Raw genomic sequence first — 13,295 nt, forward strand, 5'->3', positions numbered from 1 at the left:
AAATAAAATTAAAAATTTAAAAATGAGTATTTTTTAAGAAAAAATTAAAATAAGATGTACTTTAGAAAATAAATAAATCATAATGAATATGGGTTAAATCCTAGCCTAATTTGATAGGTTAATTGAAACCCTATGTGAATTTGATAATTGGGTAACTAAACATCATATCACCATCCGCCTAATATCTATTCAACTTTCTAGATAATCCAATATGTCAGCTGAGTAGGTTGGTTGATTAACAAGACAACACAATTGTAATATTCAATAATTTAGATGACTCCTCCTATTCGAGTAATGCTCTATAATCTTAAAAAATCATTCTCATATATTAACTTTTCTAAAATGGTTATCAAAGTCATCTATAATAAGCTTTATATCACGACCCATATAAATCAACTTAATTGATCTATCAACTTCGTTTAACCTAAACTATTAGTCAAAATGCTTAAACTAAAGTTGATAATAATATATTCATCAGACCCTTATAAGCCAATCTTAATCATGCCCACTTCCGATGTGAGACTAATTAGGAGTATTACACTTTAAGTATACTAGCTTAGAGCATGATTTTCTTATTGAATTCTAAAGACCTTTATGACTTTTCTAACTCTATTAATGTAAGTATCAAAGATCTTTTTGTAAGGCATAGTTTTATAGAATTCTTTATCGATTCCACTCATCTCTCGATACCATGAGCCCTCCTTTTGTAGGTCCACATCAATAAAAAAATATTCTCCTTTTTTTTGTGTTATGTTGACTAGGGATGCTTGCAAGTGACACATCATTATTTGATCGGCTTGATTGGTGTAGGTGGTGCCACATCATCGCTAATTAAAGTAGGCTCTCATGGCTTGGATGACACATGTTGAGTCTTAAATAGTTACTTACAATTTAATTGGATGGTATGTGTAAATTTTGATTGGTTATTGGTTCTAGTAATATCATTTTATTAGTTTTAATGAATTCTATAATTTTGGGAAAGACATTCATAAAATAAATTCTGTCCATTAGTATTAGAATTTATTGTTGGTCTGCATCATAGGGTTGAGTTGATTGATCTCACTTCTTGAAGGCTATTACATATTCATAATCATATCATTGAGGAGGTAGATGTTTCCTTGGGATCATCTCTGTCAAAAAGTCCTTTGTGTTACGATCATCAACATGAGTATGTCTATGATCACTTAAATGCTCATGTCAATTTGAAGTCTTATTTGAGGATTTACAATCGAATTTTGGATTCTAAACCATACCTAAGATACTCGTATTTATAGAGTGAAGGGGTATATTTCTAAAATAAGAAATGTTCTAAAGAATATTCTCTCCTCTAACTCATGTTGATATGGTAGGTCTAACTAATTGGGCTCTGGCGAGTCTTGATTAGTTCAAAATATTAACCATATTATTTGCCTCTATTATATTTTAAAAATATTTATTCATGTGAGAATGTAATGCACATAATAAGAACTCCATACCTATAGCCTGTATTAGAAATCGATAAAAGAGTATCTTATGTACCTTTGCTTAAAGCAAATGTATGAAATGTTGGAAATTGCCTTGGCAGTAAGAGCCACATCAGGGGCATCGAATGCCTTACCCAATTGGGGCATGTTGAGTGCTAAGGAGATGCTTTGCCAGGAGAGCTATGTTAAGCACATTGCATGCTATGCATAGTTAGGATGCATCAAAGTGCAGGGAAATACTTTGGTTATAAGGGCTTTGCATTATATAGTTTATTTAATTAGGTCGTAATGAGCAGGGGGAGACACTTTTTCTATATTGACTATGTCAATTGTGTCACATGCTTTATTATAATAGGGTACTTAGGAATGGGGAGACACAATGAAGCATCGATTCATGCTCATATGGCAAACCCAATTAGGGAGCATGACACATGAGGAGATGCACTCGAGCATTGAAGTGTGCCCATATGATTTACATGATTATGAAGCATAAGATGTCAAAACATGTTGGCCATAAAAACTACGTGTCATTTCAAAACTAGATGCATTTTAGATGATTTCCTCAAGATGAATCCCTCGCATCATAAGTGTCATCTCAAAACTAGCATTGGAGTATGCTTGGCATAGTCAAACTAATGTTCAAGTTAGTTCAAAATTTTATACAGGTGTTAAAAAATATAATTTCATATCTTCAATCTTACATGACATAGATATTATTTATAGAATGGAGGGAACTATTCTTAGAATAAGGATATTTTGAAAAGACTCCACTCTAGCTCATGTTGATGTGATGGATAGGATCGATTGGGTTCTACGTCAAATCCTAATTGGCCCAAAATGTTAGTCATATTATTTATCCATTATTATGTTTCAAAAAGACAAATTCATGCCAAAGTGTATGCCTTAGGAATTCGATAGTTATTGTATACATTAAAAATCAATTAAAGAGAGTCTCAATAGCTTTTACTTAAAGTGGATGTGTTAGAGGTTGGAGATGCCTCAGTTATAAGAGTTGTATCAGGCACATTGAGTATCTAGAGGTGCTTTAGCCTCGATGATCGTGTCAAGCATATCTCAAGTTTTGCCTAGTTAGTGCACACCAACTGCAAGAAAATGCATTGACTATGGAGGTTGTGTCATGCTCTTTGCTCGACTAGGACACATCGAGCATGGGGGAGACGAATTACAACAACAAAGCATTACTATATGATTTATCTAATTAAAAAAGTTTGAGATGAGACATATTAAAACGTTATAGTATGACCATATGATTTATCTAATTAGGAAAGATGAGACATGGAGATGAAAAGATTTAGATATAATTTAATTAATTTTGACCACCTATATCATGTATTTAGAAATAGTATCACTTTTCCATTCTTCAGCTATTTTAAATATATTTAGTGTCTTCTAACTACAAGAGACTCAGTTATTTAGTGTAGAAAATGTAAGATTATCTAAAGAATTCATGATTCAATTGATTACACAGCTTAAAATTATTATACTAATTTTAAAAGGATTATAAAATGATATCATTTTTAAAACTTTTTTAGTTTACTTCATGATTTATCTTAATATTTTAAAATATTATATGTTGATATATTTTATTAATATACTGTACTAAATTATATTTGAAAATATTTTATGTTAAAAATTAAATCTTATTTATCATATTTTAATATAATTTAATTAAAATTTTAGAACCAATTTGAATTTATTTGGATTGATTCATTAAAACAATTCCAAAAGGTTTTTATCAGACACACTTCTAAATCTAATTTTGTAGGATACTTTCCCAAACCCATTCATCTCTCAACATCAAATTTATAATAAACTTGTTCGAATCCAAGATTGCCTATTTAACCCAATACCTCAAACAAGTAGAATTTACATTAATAAGCTCAAATAAGTCAGTCAAATTCAAAGAGTTCAAAGGTGTGTGCATATGTAGAGATGCCTTCTTTTCTTAGATACATATGGATAAGAATATGAATACTTTTAATGTCATGTTGATTATGAATACTTGTGTGACACCACATCTCTAAGCATCAAACTTACACTAAACTGGGATGGAATCCAAGATTGGCTATGTAACCCAACACCTCAAACAAGTAGAAGCTACATTAATTAATAGGCTCAATCAAGGAAGCCAGTCAAATTCAAAGAGTTTAGAGGTGTGTGCATATTTAGAGATGCTTTTTTTCATTATATCCAAGTAGCTAAATGGTGCCACATCATTACTGGCTGAAGCAAAGTAAATTGGATGCACCTCTTGAGTTATGATTGGTTGTCAATTCTAATTATATCATTGAAAATAAATTTTATCATTTTTGGAAAGACATTCATAAAATATATGTGATCTAAGTTATAGTTTGATTCAACAAATAATAATAATTTAATACTTTTCGATTTTTTTTCCTTTTTTATTTGTCTGATTCATCAAAAACTAAACCAAAAGATAAAATAAATGGAAGTGTGTAAAAATAGTAAGGATTATAATCCAAGTTCTTATTTTAAATTAATATTTAAGTACATATAAATATTGAAAAACAATATTTTTGTTCTTTTGTAATCATAAAAATAAGAATCTTTTCAGGTATATAAAATGTATAATCCAAATTTTTATTTTTGGATGACATTATTTTGTGGATAATATTAAGTTTAAATGACTTCAAATTTAGTCAACTGCACTATTTTTGGGAAACAATGTAAATAAACCAATCTTTTTTTTTGTTTTGCCTAAAATATACCCACCCACCGAGCCTCATTATCACTATGTAGAATCTGAGCATATTTATATTTAATTTAATTTAATTTAATTAAGAAATGATATATTTATATTATTTTTTGGAAATAGTGTAACTGTCAATTCGAGTGTAAAAGACACACGATTGAGTTCTGTACACTTTCTTCTAGAAAAAGTGTAATCGACTTTTCAGAGACCTTTAGAACATTAAAATTAATTTACTGACTTTAAAAAGAATTATAAATAGTATCATTTTTCTTATGATTATCTATCTTAATATACTAAATTATTTTGAAATATAAATTTCTAAAATTTACTTTAATATGTGCTCTAATTTATTTTTAAATTATTTTAAAAGAATAAATTTGTTTAGTTTAAATTTTAGAATCGATTCAACCGATTCATTGAACCAAATCCGAACTGAACAAAATAAGAAAATGACAAAAAGATGGAAAAGGCAGAAAAGATCCCCTCATCTTTTGAGGGGTAAAATTAAAGAGTTAAAAATAAGGTATTTTACGGAATCAAAAAAACGAAAATTATTTGTTCTTTAGAGATAAATAAAAGGGAAATTCGCGCAAATAGGTACCGTAATTGAAATATGTTTTTGGCTTTTTTCCATCTCCGCTTGACTCTCTATATATATACCCTTCCCTCAGCCCCTTTCCACGCTTCGTTCCCGAGATTACATCGAAGGAAACCGCAAGGAAGGAGACGGCACGACGGTCTGCAACGAAGCCGCCAACAACAACACAGCGGAGCAGACCCCAGATTTCATCTATCGAACAAAGCTCTCGAGTCTTTGATTCCTCCTCCTATTCCCCTTTCCGAAAGATCACTTCAAAGCTCAGAACCTTTTCTTTGCCGTCCCATTTCCGGACCCTTTCCTCGATCTGGGGCCCCGCCTCCTTTCTCTCTCCGCGGGACGCCGGACCCGGTTTTTCGATCGAGACGACCGGGGGTTTCGGTTGGTGGTTGAGGGTTCAGGTGCGGTCTTGAGATCGGATACCTCGGCTGCTGGCTTTGCTCGAGTAAAGGAGGAGGCGCCTTTCTAGTTCTTCGGTTGTGGTTTCTCGAGCCCCGGGATTGATCATGGTTTAGAAAATGCAGGGCTGCACTTGGAAATCTTTCTGGACTTTGCAGTCGAGTCAAATTAGTTGCTTTAGATGAGCTCTGCTGCGAAAAGGGATTTCAGTTCTTGCCTGTGATCGCTACTCACTGGGCATAATTAGCGTTCTTGAGGTGCCATCAAAATGTGATTTTTTTTCTTTTGCAGAAAGAAAATAAGTAGCAGGATTTATGTGACAACTTCACTCGGATGCTTTAGGTTGGTCTTTTGCCTTATTAGAACATAACTTTCCCGATATTTCATTGGGCGTGTGGACAACATAATCGTGGGGGAGCACGGCGGTGATCCATTCCCTTACCAGAACAGCTGAACCGAAAACTAAGACTTTCTGGTCAACCATTTCTGGTCAACGAAGGGTCATTTTACGATGTCTCGCTGCTTTCCTTATCCACCACCAGGATATGTAAAGAAGGCGAGGAATGATGCAAGGCGTGACCATGTGGACTCACTGGCAAAGGTGCTTCTTCGATATGTTTATCTAATCTTGTTGAATCTATTAGCCCTCATCTCATAGGTCTTATTTTGTTTGCCTGCCAAGCACATATTACTTCGCTCTTGGTATTTGATAGTGTATGTTAGGAAGCCGATTAATAGGTGTGGGCATGGTTTTGTTTGCCTGCCAATTGCATTGTTCGATATGCTGTCTTGGTTTTTAGTTGATTCTGTGTTCTGATTCAACAAGTTGCGACCACTTACAATAGGTTGAGAAAATTCAGTTGCGCTTTATATATATATATATATATATATATATATATATATAATCATAGATCCATTATTTTATAATGCAAATGATAGTCTATTAATAAACTGTTCAAGAAGATTTCACTTACGGTGGCTCTCACATCTGCATGTATTATTGTTGGCCTGCTTTTGAGGCTCTTGTGGATTCAAGATGAGAAATGTTTCCCTGGTTGCACAGTAACTGAATACCCTTGTTCTGCTTGCATCTCTATCAAAAACATTGGTAATATTATGGACAATTGAGATCTCTCATTCTGATGGAATGACAGAGGGGTGAGTGTTGGAAAAGTCTGATTCTCACAACAATCTAACCTACATCTGCCGTTATCATAATAATAACAATGATAAGAATGTGTACATCCTGTCGTTGACTTTTGTCACTAGATGTTCTCTTGTAGCTACCAGTCACAGAAGAAATTAGGATTACACATCTTTATTAGACTAGTGAAGTTGCTGCTTCAGCTGTGAGACAAAGTTTAATGGAGAGGACCTGTAAATTCTTTCTAATACTTTTGATCTGGTTAAAATTACAAATTCACAGATCAGTTTAGGAAGTAAACCTATTGAACCACTTAATGTTGACCATTTTGCTCGTCTGATTTGAAATAAGCAAAGAGTTCAAAATTTTGACATATTAGGATACCAGTGTCAACTTCTTGTTTGACTAATATGTCTTGCTTGATATGTCGACCATATTTGTAACCGAAAAGTTGTCATTGGATTGCTATGCACTCTGCCAGCAAGATGCACCCATAAATGGGCTCATGTCCTTACACAAATCCGTTCAGATCATGGTAATTTATATGTGTTTTGTTAAAGAAAGATTTCTGTGTTGAATCTAACAGGTTTAAGTTTATATGTGAGAGTAGTTATTTCAGATTTACCTGAGGGAGATCTGCAAGGCTTTGAATGACAGCTTGTGCATTTTGCTTCTAACATAAAAGCATCTTGATTTATCTACCATGATTTTCTGGGTGATGTTATGTTTTCTCACTTAAGAAGAGAAAAGAGAGACTATTAACATGATATTTAGCCCCGTTGGTAAAATGATCTTGTTACATGTTTTTTCATGCTTTAATAACTGAGAGAGCTTCAATCTTAGAAATTGTGAAGACATGCATTGATAATTCCCTTCGTTTATGAGACTGTTTTCAGTTTTTAATTAATTGTAATGGCGTCTTTTGTCCTATATTTTTTGTTGATGTGAGAATTTAGAATGATGATTTACCTTTTCTTGTGGCTGACTTTTTGTTAACCAAGAAGTGGGCTATCATTTTCAGGCGAAGCAAAAAGAGAAAAAGCATAAAAAGGAGAGAACGGATGAAGAAAAAAGCAAAGATAAAAGGAGGAAGGACAAAGAACTAAGTCAAGATAAACACAAAGAGAAGAACAATAAAAAAGAAAAGCATAAGGACAAGAAAAAGGACAAGGGTGTAAGCAGGACATCTGAAGATGGGACTGAAAAACCGATTCAATCTCACCATGAAGACAGGCTTGGGGGCAGATGGAAAACTATAGAAACCAACCATTGTAAACTTAGTGATGGGTTGGACCGTCAGATCAAAATGGAAGAAAAGGTCTCAGCAAACAGAGTGGTCGATAACTTCACTAGTTCAGTTCAAAGAAGCTCTGATGTATCGGGTACTAAAGCTGCAAAGGTTATTGAAAGAGTTGCAAGTAATAAAGTTATTCCTGCTTCCATGGATTCCTTGACAAGCAGAATTAATGGGATGGGAAGACCAGCAGACAGAGTCCTAAATTCAATTCAAAGTCAGGCTGAGGTCCTTCGATCTGCAAACGCAATTCAAAGAGAAAGAAATGCAGCTAACAAGTTGGTTTCAAACCTCACTCATCTTGAGCAAACAGGAGATGCTGGTAAGGGTCAACCAGTAAATAACTCTAGGGTTTCTATTCAACAAAAAACTGATGGTCCATATGTTGCTGCTGTGGGAAAAAAGGAAAACTGCAAACAGAACAAAGCCCTTACAGATCCCAGTAGCACAATGCAAAGATCATTTAATGGTTTGAGTCGATCAGCAGAAAGCACTGCCATTTTAGCTAATGAGAAAGTTGATGGCATTGGCCTCACAAAGACACTAGAGGATAGAGGAGAAACAAAGAAATTTGTTCCAAACAACATTTTAATAGAGCAGAGAGAACAAGATGGGATCAGCCAAGAAGTGGAGAAGGATGCTGACAAAAGAATTGGAAGGAAAGAAAAGAACACGGAGGAGGAAGCTTATGGTAGAAAAGTAGAAAGACACAAGGACAGAGATTGGGATAAGGACAAGAGCAAACTTGAAGTGAAAGGAAAAGATCAGGAAAAAAGTAGTCAGAACTGTGAGCGAAAACATAAAGAATATGATGAGATAACAGACATGGGTAAAAAGGTTCATATGGATATTCCAAATGCAGAACTGATAGCTTCTGCAGAAGACCAGAAGAGTAGCAATACTCATGAAAATAAGAAAAGAAAGGAACTTGAGATGAATGGCCTTGTGCATGGTGCGTAATCCTTTTTAGTGGTTCAATTTAACTGCTTTTCTTTGATTCTACAAGCGCCATTTATTTTATGATATCCTAGGTATCTTTTTTCTCTGGTTATTGGTTTGAATTACCATGCTTGCTTTGTCATTTCAGAGAACAATTTGCTTCCTAACAAGTTCCAGAGAACAACTGCATCCGACCTTTTAGCAAATGGGAAAATAGTGAACTTATCCCATAATGCTTGTTCTTCCATGAGTTCTGGGGCCTTAAACAACAGCAAGGCAGGAAAGCACCCTGTAGATAAAAAAGAACACATTACAAAAGACATAAAAGCAGCGCAACCATCATCAGATGGCTTGAGGCATCCGGCTGTTATGCACATGAAACCTCCTCATCCAGACTCCAAGTATCTTGATGAAATGTACTCTGTTCCCAAAATGGATGATTATCCAGAATATGATGACCAGGATTGGTTATTTTGCAGAAGTCACCTTCATTCAAACCCAAGGACAAAGCTTGAGGCTGATGAAAGACCCCGAGTGTGGGCCAAGGCAATAAGAATTGGGTCCGAAAATGTTGTTGCTTTGCCCTATGTCATTCCATTTTGATAACGGACACTCATTATACCTGAACTGCCTGATTCCTTCTGAAGATGCGGTAGCAGGATCAAGATACGCCACTTTGTTCCTTGTCGCTGCCTTTCGTTTTAAAAGCCTGTTCTTTCAGGTGCAAGTTCTGACTTGTTGCATCAGTATTACATGCCACTTACAATGCCCTGGACCGTTTTAAGTTGGATCTTCACTCACTTGTGATGCTCGAGATGTGGAATGGCTCTGAGCTTGCAGGATTTGGAGGATGTGTCAAGATATGCTCATATCTGTATCATATCAAGTCGAAATGAGCTTGTTTGCTGAAAATTTTCGGGTCCATAAAATAGAGCAGAGATCTTGGCTTATTATATATCATTTGAATTGGTTCGAAATGATCACCCCTATCATGGATACAAAAGGGTTTTCCTGCTACACTATTGCACAATTTCATGTAAAGCTTTTCATAACTTTAAATGTACAGTAGAAGGGGGAGAGAAGAAAACTAGAGATAATGTTGTCATTCATTGATATCTTATCATAGGCTGACTTTGTTTTTATTTAGGGAGAGGTTGATATAATAGAGGCTCCGTTAGCATGAGTTCTGAAAGTGCAATGACATTTTTTTTTGGTTGCACTAGCTGAAATCACTTTGCATCTTAGACAATTTTTCATATGGTGGATGCTCAAGTAGCTATCGAGATAGATGATCTTGCGTATTGAAGCCACTACTAGGAAAATACAGCAAAGATACCAAGTAGCTATACAATTTTTTCCAGTGTAGTCTTTACGTTTTTTTTTTCCTAGTCTAAATTTGTGTTTGTTGCATAACAATTGTAAATGATGTTCAAGACATGTCCTATATCAATTCCATTTAAATGTCTTTTGTTTCGAGATATTGTCAGAACCTATTTTGTTTTCTAACGACAAGATGTGGTTGGAGTTCGGAAACTGTACTATGTTATCCTGTGTAACTTTCGGCATTCTTAAATCATTTAATTCCTTCAGTGTCGAGTTGTAACCTTTGATATCCTGCAATTCTTTTCAACCGTGTGTTCTATGATATTGTTTGTGGATTCAGCTTGATTTTGTAATAGTGTTTGCCTTGTTCATCATGGAATTACACTGTACATGCAATTTTCTCCCAACCCTTTACATCAAGGATTGTGCAACTTCTTTTGTACCTCTGCCCTACTTTGCTATCCTCATTTTCTCAGATTTGACACAATTACTGTTTAGTATTTTTTTCATGAAAATAGTTGGTGTTGTAGTCTCTTTTTAATTAGAAGCAACAAGAATTTGTTGCTTCATCAGTAATATGCTGTAGTTTCTTTTCATTCTTTTGAAACATATTCGAATCAAAATTTGCAGTTATCACATGTTCTATTCATATCTGAACTTCACAAATGATTTATTATTAGCACTCTTTTTTTTTGGTTCTTTGTTTCTTTTCCACTCAAAACTTTATCCATCTGATTTGGTCATACTATTTTAAATGAAGATGTTAAGTCGTTTTGTATATATTATGTAAGGCTTTCAATCCTTACCCCTCTGGGATTTAATCATATCGAACGGAAGAGAAAGGAGACGAAAGCGAAGAGGATTAGATGAAGTAGAGTGAGCAAACAAAGAAGAGAACCAATTTATCACTGTATCATCTCATGACTGCTCATAGTCATTTGCATAAACAAATATATTAAAAAATCAAAAGAAACATGATGATGACGTTTGCTAAAGATCGAAGGGAATCCGATATCTCTACCAATCCCACACTAAGGCTCCAAGAATTCATCTGACGTTTTGGCTTAAGTACTTGACAGCTTCTACAACGTTTTTAGCGATGTTGACGACCACCTTGGCGACCGTCTTCGTCCCTCCGGCGAGAAGACCGGGGAAAGCCTCCGCCGCCGAGCCAAACACTCCTCCCACCTTCGCCGACACATCCTTGACCTGCGCAACGGTGGAATTGAAGGCCGCCGCTGCCGCGGTCGTCGTCGTTCCGTCTACCCTGACGATGGACACGAGCACATCCTTGATGAGGCTGAGTGCGAACTCAAGCAGCTCGGTGACGCTGTGCCTGACGTGACGAAGGAAGGAGTATATGACGAGGCCGGGCAGTCTGAGGACCCAAAGGAGGAGGAGAAGAAGAACGGCTGTTCCCTTGAAGAGCACAAGAGACGCCACGTCCACCAGTGAGAGGAAGCCATCGAGCACCAGTTTGAGGGATGCAAGCGCCATTGTCGTCGGGATCAACGAAGGCCTCCGCACGAGGAAGAGACTGAGGCGAGGAGCTGCACGTTGAAACTTGTATCGTTTGTTTTATTGCAGCGTCCGCATCGTTCAGGCAGCAATCACTCTTTCCGTGGTCAAATCATCACCATCGTCATCATCGATCGAGAAAAAGAGAGAGACGGTGTCGCTGTAAGAGTTAGGGAGGAGCCATCAGGCCGTGCACTACAAATCTGACGGTTGGGATGGAAGGAGAGCGCTCCGTGATTCGTGCCGTGGCACATTCTTGGTCTCCATCCTGTAGCTGGTGGAGCATCAGAAACATCACACTCTAACATTCTGGATGAAAGAGAGTTGTTTTATGCAAAGAATTATTAGGTTAATAATTGTTATTATTATAAGTTTAGGTCAGAGGGATGACTGGGTCAGAGGAGACTAAAAACTTCGCCACAATTAACACCATTGACATGCCTCCAAGGTGCTACACACAGGCCACGCAAACCCTAAGTCATTAACTTGATAATATATATATATATATATATATATATATATATATATATATATATATATATATATATATATATATATATTTGAGAGTGATCTCAATCCGAAGAAGAACATCCAAATTGATCGAGTCCACTTCTCCAAGCCGAAGAAAATTGATCTACAACGAGTTGACCGTGAAAGATGTGTTCGGTTGAATTCTCCTTTCACGTTCGAATTAGAACCTTTCTAATTTATGGACAACTTGTTGGTATTATATATATATATATATATTAGTCGTATTTCTCTGCAGACCACACCGACTGTGGTCTGTCCATGTTTCAAGATGCATGAACCCGTATCTCATGTGATCAATAAGGCAGTGGAAAGAAAGCAGGTTGGATTCAGTGTCGGCTGCAGCTGCTGTGAATAAGCATCAATCATTATTAACCTGTGACATCTCACTGCAACACTGAGGTGAAAGAGAGCTCTGGCAGCACCTTAATCATCATCCTTTGTCATCATCTGGGATGATTTTGATTGATTTTATTGTGATTGTGTACCATCAGAATGGACCATAACGAAGGGCGAATCTCGGAAAAATTCCTTTTTTTAGGTATTTATCAATATTATATATTTTTTAAAGATCATTTCTATTTATCATAATTTTTAAAATATTTTTATAAGATAATATAAGTCTATTAAAAAATATTATAATCACATCGACCGATCCAAATCAGCGGATCAGTTCGAGTTATTACTATGTATTGCCATGAGTATTTTGGAGAATATAACAAAAAGGGTATTAATTAAAAAATAAAAAAAATACGTCTCTTGAGAAAAGTTCAAAAAAATATTTTTCTAAAAATTCGCCCTAAAATGAATCCAAAGGTTCGTACGAGAATAGTTTGCTGAGGAGTTGTTGGTCAAAGAACAGCCAACGAATTCAGATAGAGTGTAATGGTAGAAGAACACCTGCGTTCTGTATATAGTTTTTGCTTCCCTTCATCATCTGCCCACTGCGTTAGCAAAGCATCGCTGGAACATGTTGGGGAAAGAAGCTACCGACCATGAAACCTGTTGCTGCTGAACATTTCGCCATGAGAATCCAAAGAGGAGACTTCTGATTCTTTTATTTTAATGGTCATGTGATGTTCCGAGGCATGCAAGATAATGTCTTGTACAGTAGTAATCCAGGATTTATTATTCTTTTAATGGTCATGTGATGTTCCTTACCATGCAAGATCATGTCCTGTACAGTAGTAGCTCATTGCAAAGGCACACAGGCATGATTCATGGTGCCGTGAAATGACAAGGAATTCCAGCATACAATCTAAACAAGTAGTCAGTCGCAGAAAGCAACACAATCAAAAGGAAGAACAAAGAAAATGAGGTAGGAGGCTTACTTGGCCAAAATTGAGTAGCCATGG

General features: G+C 35.8%; 1 protein-coding gene across 1 annotated transcript; it reads left to right on the forward strand.

Annotated features, from left to right (window-relative positions):
- The first annotated feature begins 4,895 nt into the window (after positions 1-4,895).
- Positions 4,896-9,787, forward strand: LOC135596065 (uncharacterized). The gene is made up of 4 exons (XM_065087758.1): positions 4,896-5,451; positions 5,537-5,795; positions 7,360-8,584; positions 8,720-9,787. The coding sequence occupies exons 2-4, from the start codon at positions 5,706-5,708 to the stop codon at positions 9,172-9,174; spliced, it is 1,770 nt and encodes a 589-aa protein (XP_064943830.1). The 5' UTR covers positions 4,896-5,451; positions 5,537-5,705; the 3' UTR covers positions 9,175-9,787.
- Positions 9,788-13,295: the final 3,508 nt, after the last annotated feature.

The sequence above is a fragment of the Musa acuminata genome, chromosome BXJ1-2 (genome assembly GCF_036884655.1).
Source record: "Musa acuminata AAA Group cultivar baxijiao chromosome BXJ1-2, Cavendish_Baxijiao_AAA, whole genome shotgun sequence".
Lineage (NCBI taxonomy): Eukaryota > Viridiplantae > Streptophyta > Magnoliopsida > Zingiberales > Musaceae > Musa > Musa acuminata.